The sequence below is a fragment of the Lemur catta genome, chromosome 16 (genome assembly GCF_020740605.2).
Source record: "Lemur catta isolate mLemCat1 chromosome 16, mLemCat1.pri, whole genome shotgun sequence".
NCBI lineage: Eukaryota > Metazoa > Chordata > Mammalia > Primates > Lemuridae > Lemur > Lemur catta.
In genome coordinates, this window is record NC_059143.1 from 2621553 (window position 1) to 2646088 (window position 24536).

At 39.6% G+C, this 24536-nt stretch overlaps 1 protein-coding gene across 2 annotated transcripts; it reads right to left on the minus strand.

Annotated features, from left to right (window-relative positions):
- Positions 1-331: 331 nt before the first annotated feature.
- Positions 332-24316, minus strand: ZNF454 (zinc finger protein 454). Of its 2 annotated transcripts, XM_045527769.1 has the most exons (5): positions 23490-24316; positions 23050-23183; positions 20855-20981; positions 20347-20436; positions 332-3545 (listed from the first exon to the last, which is right to left on the minus strand). In XM_045527769.1, the coding sequence occupies exons 2-5, from the start codon at positions 23080-23082 to the stop codon at positions 2215-2217; spliced, it is 1581 nt and encodes a 526-aa protein (XP_045383725.1). In that variant the 5' UTR covers positions 23083-23183; positions 23490-24316; the 3' UTR covers positions 332-2214. The 2 variants fall into 2 exon arrangements, with proteins under 2 accessions (XP_045383725.1, XP_045383724.1); XM_045527768.1 differs by having other exon boundaries at positions 23050-24316.
- Between the last annotated feature and the right edge of the window lie 220 nt (positions 24317-24536).

The following is a 24536-nucleotide window of genomic DNA, read 5'->3' on the forward strand; positions in this document are numbered from 1 at the left end:
GGGATGAGTGAATGGGCATCCCAGAGGACTAATTTCACGAAGACCCAAACCTGATAGGAAATGAGCTCAAGGAAAGTGGGCTGTATCTCAGATGGAAGGCCTTCAGACAGCAGTCATTCTGCTGGAGGAACAGCTCCTGGAGCTGTCACAGAGATGAATGAGACTCTTAAACTGGCTGCAGGTCTTGGCCCTGGTTCAACTGCATTCATTAAAATAAACAAAACAACCAACTCAGCTGAGAAACGTGTTTCTCCGGTATTCACGGTAAGGGGATAGTTATTAGGACTTCCAGGTTATATGGATAGTAGTGAAGGCAGACGTCTTACAGGAGTGAGCATGGTTTTTCAGGTTTATTGTGGAATTTGGGGTTGCCAGCCATGTGAGGCTGCATGTGGACACAGGGCACGGACAATCCTGAGTAACTTCCAAGTCTGCATTACAACCGAGAGTCCACCAAGTTCCACCATGATATAGAATATCCTCTTCTGTTACCTGGAGCTCAGGGACAGCATCTTGTAGGGCCAGCAGGTTGCCCAACTTGATGTACAGCACTCCCACAAGTCAGGGACCTGCTACTTTGTTTTCAAGAATGCTCATTTACTTATTCTCCCACCTTCATTGTGTGGCATGTTCCAGCTTGCAGTACTGCAGACTCTTCCATCCCTTGTGGGAAAGGGGAGCGTGCCTCCACAGGCTGTGTGTGAAGGCGCACAGACGTTATTTCGTCTCTGTGATTTCAACTGAAAGCACTGAAGGACTGAAGGTGTGACTAAACTGTACCTGCAGGACTAGTGTATCACCCAAACTTTTGGGCATGGACATGGTCTGTGCCAGGTAATGTCAATGGTGCTACTGACCACTTTTTGACCCATGGGATTACTCAACATGTTGCTTACCACACTGTCAGAATGAGTCTTTAAGTAGTGGAATGCCCAATGAAAGACAGGAAATGATCACTTTCAAATGCAAAGCAGAAATTCAAAATTCTGTTTTCCTATGAACACAGAACCAATTCCTTCAGAAATCTAGAGAAAAGCAGAGCAAGGGCCAGGATTCTGCAGTTCAGTGATCTGGGAGTATCAAATATACTAAATATACTCTAATGCAGTGGACAGAAAGCACTGTCCAGACAAGGGAAAGAAAGTGGGTAGGAGCATTTTGAGAACTGGCCTTGGGGCTCTCATCTCATGTCAACCTAACATAGGGAAATGACAAGTCAAAGAAGGGGAGGTGGCCTGGAATGCCATGAGGCAGGTGGGAGCATCACACAGCAGAGCAAGCCCTGACTGGGGTGTGTAGAGTAACTACAGTGCAGAACTATTGAGGGTAATGGCCACATAGGCCAAGCTCCTACTTTAGGGGTCACCCCAGGGTCAGAGCCAAGCAGAGCCCAGAGGAGCTAGGTAACCCATGACTTTTGATCAAATTTTGCCTCCCAGATAGAGATCCCAAGTTCTGAAAGCTAGATTTGGGTGCACTATCGAGAATTGTGGCTGATGTCTGAGATCAGATCACCACACTCCCCAAGGACAAATGGGGCATAACAAGTGACCCAGTGCTGACAGGTAGGAGTTGCTAAGTCAGAAGAGCATCCAGTCAACCAAACTGCCCCAGAAGGACAACACAGGTAGTATGCCAGTGGACAGACAGGTCAGAGAGATCTGACAAAAGACTGTCTGAAGCAAAAGGTGAGAAGAATAATTTAGATAACTCCTGGGCTGTTGCATGGTGACTGCACTTTCTTTACACTGGGTGTCAGGAGTGTGGGTGAGGAGACAACTAAGGGTTCCATTACAGATGGCAACTCTCTTATACAAGAGAATCCAGTAGAGTGAAATGCTTGTAGGCCATTTGACTTTTTTGTTCCTTTCCTTTCAACCTTAATTTTTACAATTTTATAGTGTCTCTTAATACTTAAAATGTAATTTGATATGCCAATTTTTATGTTGTTAATGAAGTTCCATTTTGGTTCTTATACTTGGTAATTCAGACTAATCAAACTGTAATGCTATTCATTTGAGGCAGTACTAAAGAATGAGAAGTATTTGACATGCTTACATTCTCAAAACCCACAAGACTGTGAAACTTGACTGTCAGTAAATAAAATGACTATCTTGATGTAAGCTTTCATAGTTATTCTCTACAATGGGTCCTCTTATGTTCAATAATTAATTTATTCAGTCTCAAAGCTCTTTCATATAAACTGCATTTGTATCACTTTTCTCCAATATGATGCCTCTGATGCTGAATGAGGTTTGCGGTCTGGTTAAAAGCTTTCCCACATTTATTACATTTATAGGGTTTCTCTCCTGTGTGAATCCTCTGATGTTGAGTGAGGTGTGTGCTTCGGATAAAGGCCTTCCCACAGATTTTACATTTGTAAGGTTTTTCTCTAGTATGAATTCTCTTGTGTTGGGTAAGGGCTGAATGGTCACTGAAGGCTTTTTCACATATATTACATGTATAAGGTTTTTCCCCAGTATGAATTCTCTGGTGTTGGGCTAGGGCTGATTGGTCCCTGAAGGCTTTCTCACACAAACCACATCTGTAAGGTTTCTCTCCAGTGTGAATTTTCCGATGTCGTGCAAAGGATGAATTATCCCTGAAAGCTTTCCCACATTCATTACATTTATAAGGTTTCTCTCCAGTATGAATTCTCTGATGTTCAGTAAGAGAAGAGTTTACCCTGAAGGCCTTTCCACATTCATTACATTCAAAGGGTTTCTCTCCAGTGTGAATTCTCTGATGCTGAAGAAAACTTGTACTCTGATTAAAGGCTTTCCCGCATTCATTACATTTATAGGGTTTCTCTCCACTATGAATATTCTGGTGTTTGGTAAGATGTGCCCTGCAAACAAAGGCTTTTTCACAAATGTTACATTTAAAAGGTTTTTCTCCAGTATGTATTCTATGATGATGGGCAAGGTGTATGTTTCGGATAAAAGCTTTTCCACATAAGTTGCACTCAAAAGGCTTCTCTCCAGTATGAATTTTCTGATGATAAGTAAGTGAGGAGCTCACGGAGAAGGCCTTGCCGCATTCCTTGCATTCATAGGGTTTCTCACCAGTGTGAATTCTTTGGTGATGGATGAGGTGTGTACTCTGGTGAAAGGCTTTTCCACATTCTCGACATTCGTATCGTTTCTCTTTAACATGAGTTTTCTGATTTGTGTTTTGTTCAGTATGAATTTTCTGATGTTTACTAAGAGTTGAGCTCTTAGAGAAGACTTTTCCACACTCACTGCACTCAAAGGCTTTTCTGCTAGGTTGAAATTCCTGACTTTGAACAAGAGAGGAGCTCATGGTGCAGCCCTTCCCAGATCCCGCACGTTCCTGTTCACTAACCCCAGATGGGGTGTTCTGGTGAGTGAGTACCACTTGCTGCAAACTGGTCTCCTGGTCTCTACACTGCCATTCCAACAAGCCAGCACATGTCCAGTCACTATCTCTACTGAATCTTTCCTTTATTGTCCATTGATCCAACTCTTCTTCAGGGATACCTGCCTTGAGAGTAGATTTCTTACTCATAGGTACAGTCATCCAGTCTGAAAGACATCAAAAATAAAAATGTCTGTTTTATCCTAACAAAATATCTAGATGGGATTTGACAATAAGCCTGTTAATAACACTAACAAAGAAGTGACAGTTTTGAAGATTTCTTGAAGTGAAGACAAGAAAGGAAAGGGGAAGAGAAGTGAACAAAGGACTGTAGCAGTGGTTGATCTAACGTACAATGCATGAAGCAGGGGCACTTGAAAGGATGATCTCAGAAGTCACAGGCCCGAGTTAGAATCCTGAGTATAACACTTGTTTTCTTTGTGATCACAGAGAAGTTACTTGCCTTTTTAAGCCTCAAAAAAAACAAAAGAAAAGAAAAAAAAGAAAAGAAAACTTGATACACACCACAAACTATGATAACTGATAAGAAAAAACATGTACCCTGTCTATTCTAGTGATATGGTCTTTAAGACAACCCAGATGTGGCCTTAAGAAACCATTGAAACTAGAGGTCAACACTTGGTAGGGAAAAAACCCTTAACTCAAAAGTAACTACTAAAACCAGAATTTTTATGTTTCATAGACAAATTTGAGCATTCAGATGGACAATAAAAAGCTAGGCTGCTGCACAGGCTGTGTGATATGCTCATATCTACTAATAAAATAAGGACCTCCTATTGCTATGAGGAAGCAATGTCTCCAAACTCATATGAATAATGTGACAGCCATATGAAGAAAATGTATCATAAGGACATATAAATGGGAATAGAAAACTAGCAAGAAAGCAGCTTATCTGCCAGGATATATCCAGCATGTCTAGCAAGGAGAGGTTGTAAATCTGGGGAAAGAAGTATACTGGGTCTCAAGAAAGGGGAGGGACTCTGCTGCTAGGACAGGAGCCATGGTCCCATGAATTATCTGATAAAATGATTCTTCTCCCCAAACAAAAATCCCACACTTACTTAACAACTTTCTCACTTGATTTCCTGGGTGCCTTGATATTACCAAGCAGAATTTTGGATTGCATGCTAGTTTTCCATACATACTTGTGAATATCTTCCTTTTAACGAGATTCATCAAAGTCTATTTAAGACTTTGTACTAAGAAATGTAATACTACAGATTAGATTCTAAACAAAGATAATAGAAAAGTTCCTCAGAAATCCTATCAAGAACAAGCCTTCCTCATCAGTTTCCTTTTCCACTCACTCCAGAAAATCTTCTACAAAGAGCTACAAAAACAAAAACAAAAATAAAAACAAAAAAACAGCCAAAAACCTTTTTACTTATCTGGAAAGGTAAACAAGTACATTTTACAGCTAAAATCTTGTTAAGCTCAGAATACTATATCCTTGCTCTAAACAAAGGACAGTTAAAGTTAAACATCCGTATTGTCAAATCTCAAAATATTAAGGACTAACTTTCACTTCTGGCCAAAATAGAGCAGCCAGTTCTACAGAACAACTAGAAAATATGAATTGAAAAAAGATATCTGTCTGAAGACATGAGATGTTACCTGAGGCAGACTTGATAGTCTGACATTTGGGAGCAAAGTTAAATGGAAATACAAATTTTCTTTAGTTTCTTGTTACTATGGAGCTAAAAATGAAGTTCAGGACCTTCCAAGGAGGAGGGGTCATGGTAAACATGTGAAGCTATCCATCGGTACCCCCACAGGGCCAGAACCTAGTAGTAAGGGCAAACAAGAGGTTGACAAAGCTTTATAAACACTGTGATCCAACCTCAAGCTATTACAGTGCCTAGTTGGATTAAGATGGTTTGCCCACACTCTAGCTATCTACCAGAGGAAAAAGCAAATCTGCTCTGGAGTAAAATAACATCTACAGCCTCTGTACTCCTCCACAAATAACATCAGGGATTCAATCAAAATATACGAGGAACGCTAAGAAATTGTATGAAGAGGAAAACCAGACAATAGAAAAACAACCATAGAATCCAGATACCAGAGTTATTAATAGCATATGTGGACTTCAAAATAACTGTGATTAATGTTTGAGAAAACAGAAAAGAATAAGAATTACAACAGATAATTAGAATAAAAGAATTAAATAAAAATTCTAGAACTAAAAAACACAATAATTGAAGTTATGAACTAAATAGATTTTTAACAGTATACTAAACATAGTGGAAGAGAGAAACAGTGAACTAGAAAAATATACAATCAGAAAATATCCATAGTAAAACATGGAGAAAAAAAAATCAAAAAGAGACATATGGGACATGGTGAAACAGTAAAATATATGTGACTGGAGTTATAGAATGGGAGGAGGAAAAGAATATGGCAAAAGCATTATTTGAAAAGAGAAAGGCTGAAAAATGAAATTTGAGAAGCATTATAAACTCCAAGTAGGATAAATACAAAGAAAAATCACCTAGGCACATCATAGTATAACTACTGAAAACAAAGAATGCCTTGAAAGTTGCTTGAAAAAAAATGCTTTACCTTTAAAATAGCAAAAATAAAACTAATGGTGTCTTTTCAATGAAAACAGTAGAATTCAGAAGACTATGAAATAATTTCTAAGGTGGTGAAATAACCTAATTGCTAAACTAGAATTCAACAGAAACAGAAAATATCTCTAAAAAGGTAAATATGAAATAGTTACTTCCATACAAATAAAAACAGAGACTGTATCACCCAGCAGACAAATATTAAAAAAAGAACAGGAGTGTTCTAGGTAGAATAAAAATAATTCCAGGTGGAAATATGGCAATGTTAGAAGGAATGAAAAGCAATGGAAAAAGTACATATGTGGATAAATAAAAATATTCTTGATTGTACAAAACAATAATTTTAATGTCTTGAGGGACTGAACATATAAGTAGAATTAAAATACATCACAAAAATACACAGCAAAAAGAAACAAAAGGTGAAAGGAAGAAAATATTGTTAATGTTTTTAGGTACTAATATTGTCTGGGAATAATTAAAAGTAGAAATTTATTTTGCACAGTAATTCTTATTTTACATATATTATAAATTTATATACTTGTTTTACTTATTAGACTTACCACTGAAAGACCTAAGAAGGTAAATTACAAGGGTGAAAATGGCACAATAAAAATAATCCAAGAGAAGGCAAGAAAAAAAAAAGATTTAAAATAGATGAATAAAATAGAAAATAAATAACAAGACAGACATCAGATCCCACACATATCAGTAACTGATCTGAATCAAATCAAAAAACTAAGTTTTTGAGACTGGGAAAAAAAACGTGAATAAATGCCACCTAGAAAAGAAATACCAAAAATATAGACACTCAAATATTCAAAATGAATGAAAAATAACATATCATATAAAAGAAAGCTGGTATACCTACACTAACATCAAACAAATTGTAAATATCAGAGAAAATAGACTTTAAGGTATTTCATATTGACAAAAGGGTCAGTTCTCCAGGAACGTATAATAAATTTCCATTTGTATGCACATAACTTCAAAATGTATAAAAGTAAAAAGTGAGAGAATGAAAAGGAAAAATAGGCAAATCAACATGCCACTCTCAAGGACTCAGAAATCAAAATATTAAGAAAAGGGACAATCTCAACAACCCAATAAACAAATTTGACCTAACTTATATACTTAGAACTTTATACTCAACAAGGACAGAATATACATTATTTTTAAGTGCAAAGACCATTTACCAAAACTGACCATATATGGGGCATTAGAAAATATTTTGAAATAATTAATATAAATATGAATTAGAACTTATAGGATGCAGCTAAACCACATTTATAAGGAAACATACATATATGCATCAATTATCAATCTCAAGAAATTAGAAAAATACCAAATTAAACCCAATGGAGACAGAAAGAAATAATAAAGAAAATAGAATTTAAGAAAAAAAATGGATGGTCCTCTAGCAAGACAAATCAAGGTAAGACAGAAGCACATATTATCAACATCAAGAATATTAAAGGTGACATCAGGACAGACTCCACAGAGATTTATAAGACATTAAAAACATAATGAAGAAACTTTATACCAATAAATTTGACAGTTTAGATGAAAGACTCAAGTTTCTAGAGGGTACAATGTATCAAAACTGACAGAAAAAGAAACAGAAAATCTAAATGATCCTATATCTAATAAATACATGGAATCTTTAATTTAAAACTTTCTCACAAAGAAATTTCCAGGCAGCTATTGCCTTACTGTGAATTCTTCCAAACATTTAAGGAAGAATCTAAAACACCAATCTTACACAATCTCTTCCAGAGAACTAGAAATAAGAAACATTTCCACCTGGTTTTATAAAGCTAGCATATCCTATCAGAATCTGATGAGGACATTAAAAATGTTAAAACCGTAGGCCATTTTCTCTCAGGAACAGATGCAAAATCCCTAAACAAAATATTAGCAAAAGGAATACAGTGACATAAAAAAGAATAATTCATCACAAATTAAGTTGAAATTCAAAGTTGTTCTCACATTTCAATTGCTCAATGTCATTCATATTAACAAAATTAAGGAGAAAAAAATCACATTATAATTTCAACAGATGCTGAAAAGACATCAGACTTCAACATCCAGTCATGATAAAAACTCATAGTAAAGTAGAAATAGAATAGAAATTTCTTAATCCAAGAAAGTATTAGCTGGGTGTGGCGAGCCATGTCTGTACTCCTAGAACTTTGGGAGGCCAAGACCAGAGGATCGCTTGAGGCCAGGAGTTCAAGACCAGTCTGAGCAACATAGCAAGACCCTGTCTCTACAAAAAATTAAAAAAAGAAAATTAGCTGGGTATGGCGGCGCACACCTATAGGCTGCTACTTGGGAGGCTGAGGCAGGAGGATCTCTTGAGTCTAGGAGTTTGAGGTTGCAGTGAACTATAATGATGCCACTGCACTCTAGCTTGGGCAACAGAGCAAGACCCTGTCTCAAAAGAAAAAAAAAGTATCAACAAAAAACAATACCAAACACCATAGTTAATCATAAAATATTAAAAACATTTCCTTCAAACTGGGATAAAATAAGCATGTCTGCTATCATTATTATCTATTCACCATTGTGATAGAAGTCTTAACCAGTACAAAGAAAAAAAAGTTGGAAAGAAAGAAATAAACATGTCATTATACTCAGATGACATAATTGTGTTCATATAAAAGGTCAAAATACTCTGTGAACAATTCATTAGAGTAAGGGAATTCAGTAAAGTTGATGAATATATTAATATGTTCAATGTATAAAAACCAGTAGTATATCTATATATACCAGCAAGAAATAATTGGAAAATGAAATCTTCAAAAAATTAATAATTGCATCAAAAATAATACTGAGAAATAAATATAATGAAAGATGTGCAAGAACTGTATATCCCAAACTATAAAAAATTTCAGAGAAATTAGAGAAAATCTAAAAATTGTAGGCAGATACTACATTCAATAAATGGAATACTGGGAAAACTGGATAGCTACATGCAGAAGATTGAAACTGGATCCCCACCTCTCACCTCTTACAAAAATCAATTCATGATGGATAACAGACTTAAACCTAAGGCATGAAACCTTAAGAATCCTAGAAGAAAATATAGGGAAGACTCTTTCAGACATCAGCCTAGGCAAAGAGTTTATAAATAAGACCCCTAAAGCAATCACAGCAGCAACAAAAATAAATAAATTGGACCTGATCAAATTAAAAAGCTTCTGCACAGCCAAGGAAACTATCATTAGAGAGAATAGACAGCCTACAGAATGGGAGAAAATATTTGCTTTCTACACATCCAATAAAGGGCTGATAACAAGAATCTACGTAGAACTCAAAAAAAATCAACAAGAAAAAATCAAACAACCCCATCAATAAATGGGCAAAAGACATGAACAGAAACTTTTCAAAAGAAGACAGAATAATGGCCAGCAAACATAAAAAAATGCTGAAAATCTCTAATCATTAGGGAAATGCAAATCAAAACCACAATGAGATATCACCTAACCCCAGTGAGAATGGCCTTTATCAAAAAATCCCAAAACAACAAATGCTGGCGAGGATGTGGAGAGATAGGAACACTCTTACACTGCTGGTGGGACTGCAAATTAGTACAACCTCTGTGGAAAAGAATTTGGAGATGCCTCAAAGAGCTAAAAATAGAAATACCATTTGATCCAGCAATAGCACTATTAGGCATCTACCCAAAGGAACAAAAGACATTTTATAATAAAGACATCGGCACTCGAATGTTTATCGTAGCACAATTCACTTATTGCAAGGATGTGGAAACAACCCAAGTGGTCATCAATCCATGAGTGGATTAATAAAATATGGTATATGTATACAATGGGATACTACTCAATTACAAAAAACAATGGTGAACTAGCACCTCTTATATTTTCCTGGACAGAGCTTGAGCCCATCCTCCAACATGAGAATGGAAGAATAGGCACCACATGTACTCACCATCAAATTGGCACTAACTGATCAACACTAAGGTGCTCACACGGTAGTAATATTCATTGGGGATTGGGGGTATGGGGGGTGTAAATTCACAACTAATGGACACGGTGAGCATTGCATGGGGGAGAGGGCACGCCTCCAACCCTGCCTTGGGTGAGGCACAGTTATAACATGTAACCAAAATGTTTGTACCCCCATAATATCCTGAAATTAAAAAAAAAAGAAATAAATAGAATACTCTCAATTTCCCCCAATTAATCTACAGATTCATGCCAATTCTAATCAAAATCCTGGCAGGAATTTTATGGAAATTGAATAGCCAATTCTAAAAGTCTAAAAGCAAAGAAAAGAACAAAGCTGGAGGACTTACATCAGCTAGTGTAAGCCTCATTATAATGCTAGAGTAATTAAAACAATGTTGTATTGGCACAAGATTAGACAAAAAGAAATAGAATAGAGAGTCCAGAAACAGACGCGTACACAAATAGGCCAACAGAACAGATTATAGAACCCAGAATCAGATCCATGCACATGCAGTCATTTTATGTATGACAAAAGTAACAGTGTGGCACAATGGAGAAAAGATGGTCTTTTCAGTAAATGATCCTGGGTCAAGTGAATACCCACATGGAAAATAATGAGTAATAAATCTTCCATGTGGATTGTAGACCTAAATACGAAAGACAAAACAATTGAGCCACTAGAGGAAAACACAGAAGATCTTCATGGCCTTGAGATGTCTTAAGTAGGACACAGTAAGCATTCACTATAGGAGGGAAAAAAATTCTGATGAATTGAATTATCTTAAACTATGTCTATCAGATGATACCATTGTCCAGAGTGGGAAACAATATTTTCAATACATATACATATGACAGAAGACTCAAATCCCAAATATACAACCCTATAAATCAATAAGAAAAGATCTGACAACTAAACAGAAAATGAGAGAAAGATTTATAGATACTTTATAAAAGAGGATATTGAAATGATTAATAAAAATACAAAGATGAGCAACTTTACCAATCACAACCACACATCCTCCAGAATGGTGAAAAAATTTTTAAAAATGACAATACTAAATGTATAAGAGGATATGGAACCCTCATAGCCCGCTGGTTGGAGTATAAATTTGTATAACACTTTGGAAAACTATTTGGCTATGCCTACTAAAGCTTCCATATGCATAAACGTAGTACTCCTAACTATTTACTCAAGAAAAATGTATGGATCTATTTTCTCTAAAAGTTGTACAAGAAAAGTTCACAGCAGTGCTATTCATAGTAGTTCTAAGCTAGAAATAAAACAAATGTCTAACAGTAGAATGTACAAATATTAATAGATTTACATGGCAAAATATTATACAGCAATGAGAATGAACCAACTTCACGTGACATCGCGGAAGCATCTCAAACGTACTGTTGAAACAGAAGCCAGACGCAGAAGACTATATTCTACATGATTCTATTTATATAAAGCTTAAAAACAGGCAAAACAAATCAGGTCAGGGTGGTTGTTACCTTTGGGACAAAAGAAACAGAGAGGACTGGAGGGTTACTGGGGTGCTGGTAATGTTCTATTTCTTGATATAGGTGCTGATTATACAGATGAGAATTCACTGAGTTGTACACTTATCGTCTGTATACCTTTCTGAATTATGTATTACTTCAAAAAAGTTTACTTTAAAATATTTGGGTGATGGTTTTCAAAAATAAATAATAAAAATAGCAATTTCTAGCTTTCTTTTCTATTTGCTATTGGATACTTACATCTATTAAAAGCCTTTTATTGACTGTGATAATAAAAACACATCATCTGTATATAAGAGAATATTTGGCTTTTTACATGTTTTATATTACACAGTAACACTCACCTATCAAGACGAGTTTACCAGGAAGGGAGTCGAATGCATCCTGGTTTCACCACACTGAAAATTGACTGAGGTGTGGGAAGACTGGATGTACTGAAACTGATCTAGACGTCAGTATGACAGAGCAGGCTCTGTGTGAGCACTCAGGTCAGCGCTCACTGGGGCCCAAGTCTCTGCGGGGTGGGCTGAATTAAGGAGCCATATCCCTAGTTGCATTGGTCCATATGTTTTTTTAAATATGATTTTAAAATATATAACTCTAGGGTTTTAAGCAAGGCATGTGAGGAGTATGCACCAAGCCCCCTCACCATACAATGTAGTCAAGAGGTCACACCCAGAGAGGGACCAAACATTAACCCAATTCATCCCCAAATCACCAAAAGTTTGAGGATTGGTCACCTCAAGCACATCTGGAAGTGGGGAGTGGGGGTAGGTAACATAAAGAAGACTGTTTTAAGGACCTGCCTTTATGTCCCCAGATCTTCTTCCCAACTCAAGAGGAGGTGGGGGATTTCTCTCTTTCAACCTAGAAGACTGGAGGCTTTTTCTCCAGGGGAGAGTAAAACAAAGCTGCCCTGGACTGAAGACACCAGGGAAGCTGGTGGCAGGAGAACCGTGTTGAAGACTGAAGCCCCAATTCACCCACGCAGAGCTTCCAAAAGGGACGTTAGTCCTCCCACTGGTTAACTGGGCAGGCAATCAGGGATCACTATAATAGATAGCTGAGGAAAACCTCTAATAAGAAGAGAGAACAAAATCATCAAACAGAAAATTAGAGAAAACAGAGCCTATGATGGAAGAAGAAAATGTCTTTGAAAGTCAGTATCTTTAGAGGTAAGACATTTTACCTGTAAAATAAGAATAAAGGCTTATAAAAAAAAGCTTGGAAATTAAAAACCCAATAGAGAATTCCTGCCATAAACAATTAGAAAATCAGAAAAAATATGAAACAACTGTTTTCAGGCAATGGACAAATGGCAATGATGGATGGTGATCCCTGACAGAAAAGAAACAGACACGAAAAGACCAACGGATGCCCCAGTTTAGTCCCTGGAGGCAGCTTCTAGGTCACAGGACCAAAACAGAGCCTAGGGGTCCCAATGAATCAAGGGGACAGAGATCAGCATTTGGGAAGGCTGAGGTAGCTACAATCTATGGGCCACGAAAGATAGAGCCGCAGAAACTGAACCTGCACTTTAAAACTGTCCCACTTTCTGTAGAAGAATGGGCTCAGGAAATAACAAAACAAAACAAACTGTTCCATAGTCTTCTGCTTTTGGCCCAGAAGATTTCATTAGTTTTCCAACCTAAATGAAGAAATAACACCATTACTACTCAAATTTTCCCAGAAAATAGAAGGGGAAACTTCCCAATTCATTTTTTGAGGATAATGTTACTGTGATACCAGAATCAAAGATATTACAAGGAAAGGAAAGGAAACTGCAGACTAATATCCCTCATGAAAATCAATGCAAAAATCCTTAAGAAAATATTAGCAAATTAAATCCAGCAATATTTAAAAAGGATAATGAATCAAGACTAAGTTGGATTTACTGCAGAAATACAAATCTACAAATTTGATTTGATATTTGAAAACCAACAAGCTGGGCATGGTAGTGAATGCCTATAAGTCCCAGCTACTCAGGAGGCTGAGGTGGGAGGATCATTTGAGCCCAGGAGTTCAAGACCAGCCCGGGCAACACAGAGAGATCCTGTCTCAAAAAAAAAAAAAAAAAAACCCAGTCAATGTAATTCACTATTATCAATCACCAATCACAGTATCATCTTTAGGATTCAGAAAAACATTTTGACAAAATTTAGTATACATTTATGATAAAACTCTCCTCAAACCAGGAATGGATATAAACTTCCTCAACCTGATGAAGGGCTTCTATAGCTAACATACTCACAGGCAAAAGACTGAACGCTTTCCCTCCAAGATAGGGCACGAGGCAAGATGCCCCTCACAACTGCTACTCAACACTGTGCTGGAGGTCCTAACCAGTGCAGTAAGAAACAACTGGACCCCGTGTACATTGCTGTGGGAATACAAAATGGAATGGTCACTTTGAAAATAATTTCTCATTTTGTAATAAACACACACTTAGCATACAACCAGCAATTCTACTCCTAATGAAAACATATATCCACAAAAAAAATATGAACTGAAAATATATCCACATAAAAACTTGTACCAGAATGTTCACGGTGGTGTTAGCCCAAAACTGAAATAACTCAAATGTTCATTAATAATGAATGGATGAAGAGGCTGGGCGCGGTGGCTCATGCCTGTAATCCTAGCCCTCTGGGAGGCTGAGGCAGGTGGATCGCTTGAGGTCAGGAGTTCGAGACCAGCCTGAGCGAGACCCCATCTCCACTAAAAATAGAAATAAAAATTATCTGGACAACTAAAAATATATATAGAAAAAGAAAATTAGCCAGGCATGGTGGCGCATGCCTGTAGACCCAGCTACTTGGGAGGCTGAGGCATTAGGATCACTTAAGCCCAGGAGTTTGAGGTTGCTGTGAGCTAGGCTGATGCCACGGCACTCACTCTAGCCCAGGCAACAAAGTGAGACTCTGTCTCAAAAAAAAAACCAAAAATAATGAATGGATGAAGAAATTGTGGTATATCCACACAATGGGATGCTAATCAGTAAGAGTAAGGAACTACTGATGCAACAAGTATGAATCTCAAAAATATGCTACGTGAAAGAAGTCAGATACAAAAGAACACCTACTGTATAATTCCATTCACATGAAATTCTGGAAAGGGTGGACTCATGGTGACAGAATGCAGATCAGTGGTGGCTGGGACTAGAAGGGAAATTAACTGTAAAGGGGTAAGAGAAGACTTTTTGGGATAGCAAAAATTTATTTTTCTTGATTTGGTGATGGGTATACAATTGTAAAAATTTGTCAAAACTGATCAAATTTTACACTTAAAATTGGTGAATTTTGTTGTGTGTAAATTATACTCTAATGAAGCTGATTAAAAATTACTTTAAAAACTTCAATAGGAGCTTGGAAGATAAAATTGAGGGAGTCTGTCAAAAAGTAATAAAAGGATAAAAGGTAGGAATTTTAATAAAAAAAAATTAGAAGAACAGTCAAGGATGTCCAAGGTTATTATGAACTATTCCACAAAGAGAAAAAGAGAAAACTGAGGTGGAAATCAAACAATAATAGAAGAAAATGTTCTGAGTCAAAGGGCAGGGATTTTGGATGTAAAGGCTCATTAAATGCTCAAAGTCTCACCAATGCTCAGTGGATAAAAATGGAACCACACTAAGGTACGTCACTGAGAAACTTAAGATCACCACAGTAAATTAGAAGAGCCAGCAAGTTTTCAGGGAGGAAAAACAGGTCACAAATGATTAAGAATTAGAATGATTCTGGATTTCTCAACAGCAACCTGAGGTCCAGAAAACAATGGAGTAATATCAAAATTCTGAAGGAAAATGATTTCCAATGCTGAATTCGATTCAGTCAAATGATTCATAAAGTGTCAGGGAGAAAAAAGATATTTACCAACATGCTTGGTTACAAACCATTTATCCCCCAAATCCTTTCTTAGAGAACTATCGGAAGATGTGTGCCACCAAAAGAAGAGAGCAAACCAAGAAGGATGACACAGGACACAGCTAACAACTTTGGAACAATCCTGTCCAGGACAGAAGGGGATTTGCAGGATGCCAGCTGGGCACCAGATGCAGAAGCCTGGCCCTTCTACAGTGGAGCCAGGTCAGAAGGCTCCAGAAGAGACGAAGACTACTAGAGAAGAGCTAAGATCAAATTAGTGATCAATATAAACTAAGAACCAGTGAACGCTGGAACAGATTGCTTAGGAAAGCAAAAGTTGTTGTGGTTTATTACTACACGGCTCAGTTATGACTAGCATTTAAGAATGTAAATACTGATTATAGATCTAATCAAAATCACACTACAACTGTACTGAGCAGACAAGGAATGGAAAAGGCAATAAGCAAGAGTAGTTGGGTGGTGGGGGTTAGGTTTAATCCTCACTTTTTACAGAAAGAATTCAATGAATAGTGTCTAAAACTGAAAAGTCGAGCGGTAGCAACAAACATATTACTTAGAGACACGGAAGCAAACATTCCAAGTAATCAGCTAAAAGAAGAGAAAGTGGTTACTTCTGAAAGGCGGGGAAGAAGCCGCTGTTGTTCATGATAAACCTTGCAGCTTCATTAAACTAAATGTGTATGTTACTTTGATAAAAAATAAATACTGGAAAGACAAAAACAGAATAAACTCCAAAAAAGCTTAAGGAAAGAAACAGTGAAGAACAAAAATTAATGAAATAAAGAAAAAATAGAAAGGATCAGCAAAGCCAAATATTTTATTCATTTAAAAGTCTAATAAAAAAGACAAACCTCTGACAAGACTTACATAGAAAAAAAAGAAAAAGTAGATATTATTAGAAATTCATTCTTTCACTCAATAAATACATACTGAGATCTGGTATGCTAAAGATGTAACAGCAAACAAGACAAAGTCCTTCCCTCATGGATGTAAGGGGAGAAAAGATTATTTAAACAGACCACAGAAAACACTAAGAATAAAGATCATAAAGACCAATATATTTTACTTCATTAAGAACTTCCGTTCATAAAGAAAGAGGCAAGATAAGCTGACATATATATTAATTGATAAAGCGTAGATTCCTGAATATATTAGTATATAGAACTCCTATGAATGGATAGAAAAAGATAAACTGTAATAGAAAAATGGACAAAGAAGAGAAATATGTAAGTCACAGAACACAAATAATAAATATATGAAAAGATGTTCAACTTCACTAATAATGAAGGAAAGGCAAATTAAAACCATAAGATACCATTTCTCAGGAATGGGACTAACAGAATTTTTTAAAAGTCTGACAGTTCCAAATTTTGGCCAGGATGTTAAGTAACAGGAATTTGCATCAACCATTAGTGTATTTTGGAATAGCTAATTTGACCAGCAAGCTGGGAAAATCTGGAAAAGCTGAAGGAGGATATTCTCCGAATCTATCAATACACCCAAAGAAACTCCCAAACAAGGCCGAGGTAAATAAGGAAATACGTATAAGAAAATTCAGGTCAGCATTATTCATAACAGCAAAAAGTCTGGAAACAATTTACACATCCAGCAGCAGAAGAGTGGATAAATTCTAGTCACTGATGGGACATCAAAGTGCAGTTAAAAAAAACATAGCTACTGCCTCAACATGGATTTGAAAAAAGAAAGTTGTGGAAAGTTATCTACAGTATGGTACATATTTATCAAGTTTTAAAGTATACAAAGGCAAACAAATATTGCTTAGAACCTCCGATGTATGTGGCAAACCCACGAAGAGAAGCATAGGAATGCTGCTCGTGTAAAATTCAAGCTCGTGGCTCTCCCTGGTAGGAGAGGAGGGAGGTGTGACGAGGAGGGCACAGTGGCTGTCAGATGTGCCACTGTGTTCCATTTCTTAAGCTGGATGGTCGGGTATTGTATTGTTTCCGTATCATTCTTTAAACTGTTCAAAAATATTCATATTCTTTTTTGTATATATGAGGTACAGTATTCAAAATAAATTTATTTTAAAGTAAAAAAAGGAAATGATAATGGTATGTATAGAAATTACATGTAAGAGCAATAAATAAGAAATGTTCTTTAAAAGAAATTCCCAGTAAATTTAAGAGAAAAAATGCAGATAACATTGGAAATGAGACATAGGACATAATATATAATGTTAAAATTACAGATGAGTACTATGCATAGATGTAAACTAATACATTTTATAGCTTGAAACAGATAAGTTCAAGTTATAGGGTAAAAGGTACAATTGAAATAAAAAGTAACCTCAACAGTTTAATAAATAAGGAATTATAAAAGGTATTAGCAACTACTCAAATTAAGAGATCAGTAGTTTTCTGTTAAGTTTACTGAGTGAACTATTTCTATGTAGTTAAAGCTATTTTGGAGAAGGGAAGAAGATGCAACAGTCTAAGGGTCAGATGGGTCTTGTGCTAGCTTCACACCAATCCTGCCTTCTCACGTAATAACAACACTAAATCAGTCCAAAATAGTTAACCACACTGAGGTCAGTTTCCTGTAAAGTAGGGTTAATCAAAGTGGGGTTAATCAAATATAATTAAATGGGGCTACAAACACAAACCTACCCCCAAATCTCCCAGCACAGTGCTGATCCACAGATGCTCAAACGACAACTCTCTCCCCCTCTACTATCTTGTGGCCCAGAGAACAGAAAAATTAAAAGGGAAGCTTTTAATCAGAAGGACAGATAGATATCTTTTTCTGGCATAGTAAGTGGCATAGACTTGTTGCCTGGGAATACAGAGAACATGAAAGTTTAGTGGCTGTTACTTATTTTGAGGAGCCCATTGTATCTAGCAGTTTAAGGCCAGGATGTGTCTTTTCCCTTTAACCTCCAATATTCTGGAGAGTATTTTTCTTACTATGTTTTAAAATAGTGTCTATTCTAAATCTAGAGTGATTAGTACAACAGTAGAAAAGTTCTAGATCCAATACCTTGAAAATTAGAAATAAAATCTATTATTGTTGCTCTATACAGTCTTTGAAATCTTTGCCAGTCATTAAGAAATGAAACATAAATAAGAAAAAACAAAAATTAAAAATGAATCCAATAAGCATCTTAAGAATGAATATGAATTAGGAAGTGACAAGAAGGGAGTAAATATTTGGAAATGACCAGTATTTCTTTATAGCGGCAGCTTTCAGTTAAAAAACAACAAGAGATAGTTGTATTTAAAAAATATAACTTTAATGGAAAATATGGGCAAAGTATAAAACTTTATTGGGTGATATAAAATAGGACTTCTTTCTACGTCTGACTGGCTAACTGCTAATCATCCTTCATGAACCAGCTCAAGTGACGGCATCTCCAAGCAACATAGGAATAATAAGATGAGCTAGAACAGAGGGTGGGAAAGGGACCTGGGAGGCACCGAACTACAGCTGGCTGCTTTTTCATGTCATCAGCCACACCTGACTATAAAATCCCTATAGGCATAAAAGTCCTTCTTCATCCTCATATTCCTCCTACACGAGTGCAATGGGGAATTAGAGTTAATGGTGAATGAAAGGATGATTGAATGATTTAAATATAAAGAGTTTTTATGCCAGAGTGGTAGGATTGCAGATGAATTTCTTTTAATTTCCCCCCTTTTTGTTTGTTATAACACTACTTGTATAATACAGAATATTAAAAGTGCCTTAGTTTGGTTGTAATACAACATACAAATTCAAAGAATATTCAGAATGCTACTAGAATAAGTTAAAAGATTTATTTTTTTTTTTTGCTAACTGAGTTTTGGGGTTAAGATTTTTTTTTTTAAGATGGGGTCTTGCTGTATTGTCCAAGTTGGTCTTGAACTACTGGGCTCAAGTGATCCTCCGGCTTCAGCTGCTCAAGTGGCTGGGAAGACAGGAATACATCACTGGGCCTGGTTAATTAAAATAACTTTTTTAGAGATGGTGTCTCACTATGTCGCCCAGGCCAGTCTTGAACTCCTGACCTTAAGTGATCTCCCTGCCTCAGCCTCCTGAGTAGCTGGGCTTACACCTAGCTCCTAGAATATTTAAATTCCATAACCGATTGGGTCTTAGCCATTCTAGGTATATATAATTTACTGTAGGATACAAATTCCTGCCTACTTCACTGGGTACTGTCAAAAATCAATAACAAAAGGTTTGTAAAAATATTTTGCAGCCTGAAAAATGCCTGCTGAAAGTGAAACATTGTAGTGTCTTAGATAAGGCACTGAGCTCTCTAGAATACTGGGGTTAAAGGGAAAAGACACACCTCTGGCCTTAAGCTACCAGACGCAATGGGGCTCCTCAAAATAAGTAACAGCGACTAAACTGTCATGTTCTCTGTATTCCCAGGCAACAAGTTTATGCCATTTACTAGGTGCCAAGCATTGTGCTAGATGTGAACATTACAGCAAAATATGCAATAAAGCTGGTCCTCATGGTGCTTGTAGTCTAGCATGGTGGCTGGCAAAAGGCAGAGGACAGTTAAATGATCACATGGATCAACAAACATGGAGGGAGTTGAAGAAAACCGTGAAGTTTAGCTAGAAGAGGTGCCTCAGTAGGCACATGATAACTGGCTCTTAAGATAACTCGCCCTGCTGTGTGTCACCCAGTGTGGTTCCTCCTCACGAGAGAAGTGCAAGCAGAGGCAACACTGCCAGATGCTGAACAGGACACTCACGCATGGGAGAGGAAGAGAACTGCCCAGATGACAGTTAACGTCCTTTCTGAACCGAAGACTATTAATGGATATCAAACAGTAAGAGGAGAAAAATAATGGAGGGGAGGGTCAGGGGAGGCACAAACCACCACAAGAAAGGAGCGCTACATTTTGGCAGTGCACCCTGGGACAAATGTGGCCACAAGGTGTTGAGGTGAACAACAGTGAAAAGAGGCTCATTTCTCAATCCACAGGCCTGGCACATTTGCTGAGTCTCTGTGCCTACCCTACCCAGCTGGGCTCCTTCTAGCATGTCCCATATGCCTCATTCTTACCAAGGAAGAGGCCTCCCGAGGCATCCTCTGGCATCCATTCTTCCCCTTTTCCCAGCTGGGAAAACGTATCTGGTTTGGGTCCTAAGAGTCCTGTTTTTGAGGGGGAAAAAAAACAAATGAACCACATCTGTTCATATCAGAGATAAAAATCACTGCAAGGATAAGGCCTGGTCCTCAGCACTTCCTAGAAAAGGTGGCTTGATAGGAAGGCCCAGGGTGGAGGTGTGTTCCCAGCAGGATGAAAAGATGGCTCGGGCCTGACACAATCTGCTCTCATGTCCCTCTCCCTGCCAGAAAGGAAGGATCTGGCCCCTAGTCTCTTTTGAGGCATCTGTACTTGGACTCCTAGAGGGCTGGGCCCAGGACACCAAGGATAGGGACGTCGCAGCCTTGAAGACAACATCCTCAACTGGCCCATTTCCAACTCAATCTTCTATATGGTATCAGTTTAAGGGTCCCAAAGAGATCCCCTAAAAGGAAGAGGAAGCTTCCAAGGCTCCCACCTTACCCAGCGAGACCAGGTGGCTGTAGTTCTCCAGCATCACATCCCTGTACAGGGCCCTCTGGGCTGGGCTCAGGTGCCCCCACTCTTCCTGGGTGAAGAGCACGGCCACATCTTTGAAGGTCACCAATCCCTGCAACAGCAATCATTCTCACTGAGCAGGGCCTGCCCTTCATGTGGTTCTCTGGGACAGGCTGACTCTGGCAGCCCCCAGAAGCTCGTGGAGATTTACGGGACTGTTAGCACACTGGGTGCTGGCATTCTGTGCCAAGTTGAGCATTACCTCAGGGTCTCCTGAGGGCCTAGCTTTGTACTAGACTTTGTCCCCCACTTTGAAAAAAACACATACTATAGTGAAGATCTGCTTCCTCAGCACTGGAACTTCACACCTGCTGTTCATTTTGCTCAGAATGTTCTCTCCCATTTCCCTCAAACTGCCCAGCCCTGCCTCCACCCTCACCCCACAGCACCAAATCCTACTCAAGTCTCAGCTTAGACATTACTCCCTCAGCACGGCCTTCCCTGACCACTCCTAGAGTCATTTATATGGGCCAATCAAAGCACTGTCTCATTTTATTTATGGTTTTTGGTTTACTTACAGTCTCCCTCAGCGGACTGTTAACTCCAAGAAGGTATGGACCATTTCTACATCCCCTGTCTTCCCCACATCTGGAATGTGGCCCATGTACTCAGATCTACTGTCTGTTGCTCAGCAATTCCTGCTTTTCAACTGCTCGCCTGACCACCCCCAACATACATACATGTGCATGCACATGCACCCCATGGAAATGCTCATTTCATACAATGGGATCTTGTCCCCTCTGACTATAACTAGTCCCTTCCTTGGAAACTCTGGGAAAAGGACAGAGAGAAAGCAGTCTCCCTGAGGGTACCTGAAATCTAACATGGAAAACTCAGTAGCTATTACAGCTCTGGTCTTCCTAGCTGGCTGAGAAGCCAAGGGAGCTGGTGTACACTGAGAAAGAAGAGGGAAGCAAAAGCCCAGAGGAGAAACCCAAGGGTCAAGAGAAAGGACTTTCAGCTTATTCTAGACCCCACTTCCACAGCCAAAGTCCAGTTGTATTTTTGCCTTTGTAATTGGGGAAATACCTCAGCATATTTTCAATAAATGCCTGCTCTTGCCTAAGATAGTCTGAATCAGGTTTCCATTACCTGCACCCAAAGCCTCGGTGCATGGCAGGCAGTCAAGAAACACTTACTGGATGGAAGCTATGAATCAGTTTGCTCACCTTTGTATTGCTAGCATCGATCATAACACCTGGCCATTTAACAGCCCTAAGATATGTCTGCTGAATGGCAACCAAATTAAGGCAGCCTGAAAACATGAGATAAATTGTGTGACACTGACAATGACTTTGAGAAAAAGGTTATGGAAGGGACTGGCACCACAGGTGGAGACATGCTTCACAGACTAGGGGTGCCTGAGATGGGTCCTAGAGGATAAGTCAGAAACCTGGAGGAAGAGTGTGAGCAGGCGGTGAGCTGCGGCTGTACCGACACAGCACCTTCACCTGGCTACTCAGCCCTTCCAGTGATTCCTGCCACACATTCCTGTCCTGGGAAGGTTTAAATGTGAAGGAATTAGAACACTTTTACCAAATGCATCAGAATTTATACACTCAAATGCTGCCCCTTCGAAGTGGAGTCCATACTTACTCTAAAGAGGCTGGGACTGCTCAAAGCTTTTTAGGAATTTATTGAACTCCTTGGAAGCACAGTCTTTTGAATTATTTCACTGGTACCCAATATTCCTCTGAAGTAAAAGCCAAATGTCATTTTAAAAAAAAAGGCCAGTAAAGCTCACCTTCCCAAGAAAGTGCTTTTTCTGACCTTCTCTGAGCTCCTGTGTGTGGTACCGCCCTTACCACTTTAGACACTCAGCGTACTTGCTAGTGGCAAGTGGGCAGGTTTTCATTTCACACGGACCTGGACTCCAGTCCCAGTTGTATCACTTATGTGACCTTTAGCAAGTTACTTCAGCAAGTTGGTGAGCTCCAACACCCACCAGGATGAGCCTGATATGGAGAGGGGTGGGGGCGGGGGATGGCCGCTGAGGTGAGGCGTGTGGGTGAGCCTGGATTAGGAGAAAAGCTCCTGGTAGGGGAGGAAACATGCCCACACTCTTCAAATCCAGAAGGCAATTTAGGGGGGAGGAAACCCCCACATTAACCCCCACTCACCTGGACCATGGTTGGCAGGGGGCTGACAGCCATTCTTTCTTTGATGAGCCCTCTTAGGGACAGGCAAAGTGCAGAGGAGGCAGGTGTGGAGCTTTGCAACTGCAGGATTCCTCAGGCTAGAAGCGTCTACGCACCTGTTACGCGGAGAGGACTGGGTCAAAAGATCTCACATAGCAGTCCTGAGCGAGGCCGTGAGCATTCACATACTGGAAGCGTCCAGTCTCCCCGAGCAACCAATTCTTTGGTCCCTATTTGCTCCCAATTCTCTCTCCTGTTGCTCAAGGTATTTCCACTTGCCTCCACTGGAAAGTGAAGGGCTCACCCTGCTACTACTTTCCCCGCTAGTCAGATCCTCCATGTCTTCCCTTCTGTATCTCAAATATGTGACTTCTCCTTGCACAAAGCTTGCTCCAGTGCCCGTTCTCACGCTTTCTACCCACCCTCCGACCTCACTGAGGTTTCAAGAGAATCGTGTCTCCTCCTGGAACAGCTGCCTAATCCTGGCAGGGGAGTGGAGGAAGATGCGTTGGAGGGTCGTCTTCTTTCTCCTCAAAAAGGAGGCTGGATCTTCACTGTCCAAGTCTTTCAGGCCAAGCCCCTTCTCTGGTCTCAGGCTTCTCATTCTCTGGGGCCCAGTATGGTTGACCTGGAGTCAAAGGCCAGCCAGAAGTAGCGCGTTTGTGTGTGTTGGGGGTGGGCGAGATTAGAAATCGTATGCACGCAACACACCCTCCCACGCCCTGCCACTCTGCCGGGTCCCCCGGGAGCTGCTGCGGGGCCTGCACGGCGGGTGTCCCCGCCCTTCGGGAGTTCCTCACACAGGACCGGGAACCACACCAGGGGCGCGTCTATCAATTCAGATAAACGGGCTTCCCGGAGTCTGCTCCAACACAAACGCCAGAGGCCCTGGCCCCATCCTTCTCCACATGCACTCACAGATCCGGACCCAAGATGCCCATAGCGGGCTGTCCTCCCCTTTTCTGCTCGGAATCAAATCTCAGACATACATTCTGGGAAGTCTGGGGCATTGAATCAGCGTCCTCCAGAATGGACCACCACCCGGACCTCCTAGGCTTACCCTTCCCCTCTCTCCCCAGGCCCGACTCCTACGACCCGCCCGCTCTCCCTCAGACTTGGCCACCGTGCCTTGTCACCCCTGGGTTGCCCTTCCAGGAGTCTCTGCCAGCGGCGAGAGAGCGCCACCGCCACATCGCAGTCAGAACACAATGAGCTGAAGTCTGCAGCCGGGATCAAAACTGCGCTTGCGCGTTGCCCTGGGAACCGCTGAGCCAAATTCCCACAAGCCTCAGAGCTGCGGCACTTGCGCTGCCAGACTCCACTTCCCAGAGGCAGCATCTGCGGCGATAGCGGCGCTGTGCGCCTGCGCACACGGCCCCGCCCGCAGCCTCGGGCAGAGCGGCTGCGGACGCCGGAACTACATTTTCCAGGGGACTCCCAGTCCTCACGCTGCTAACCCCCTGCACTCA

Coding starts and splice junctions, on each gene's coding strand:
- ZNF454 (XM_045527769.1), bottom strand. CDS start 23,082: ATGGCTGTCAGCCCCCTGCCAACCATGGTCCAG. Junction 20,982..23,049: donor CCCTGCCAACCATGGTCCAG/GTGAGTGGGGGT, acceptor TTGCTGTTGCAG/GGATTGGTGACCTTCAAAGA. Junction 3,546..20,346: donor CTCGGGAGGCCTCTTCCTTG/GTAAGAATGAGG, acceptor GATGTCTTTCAG/ACTGGATGACTGTACCTATG.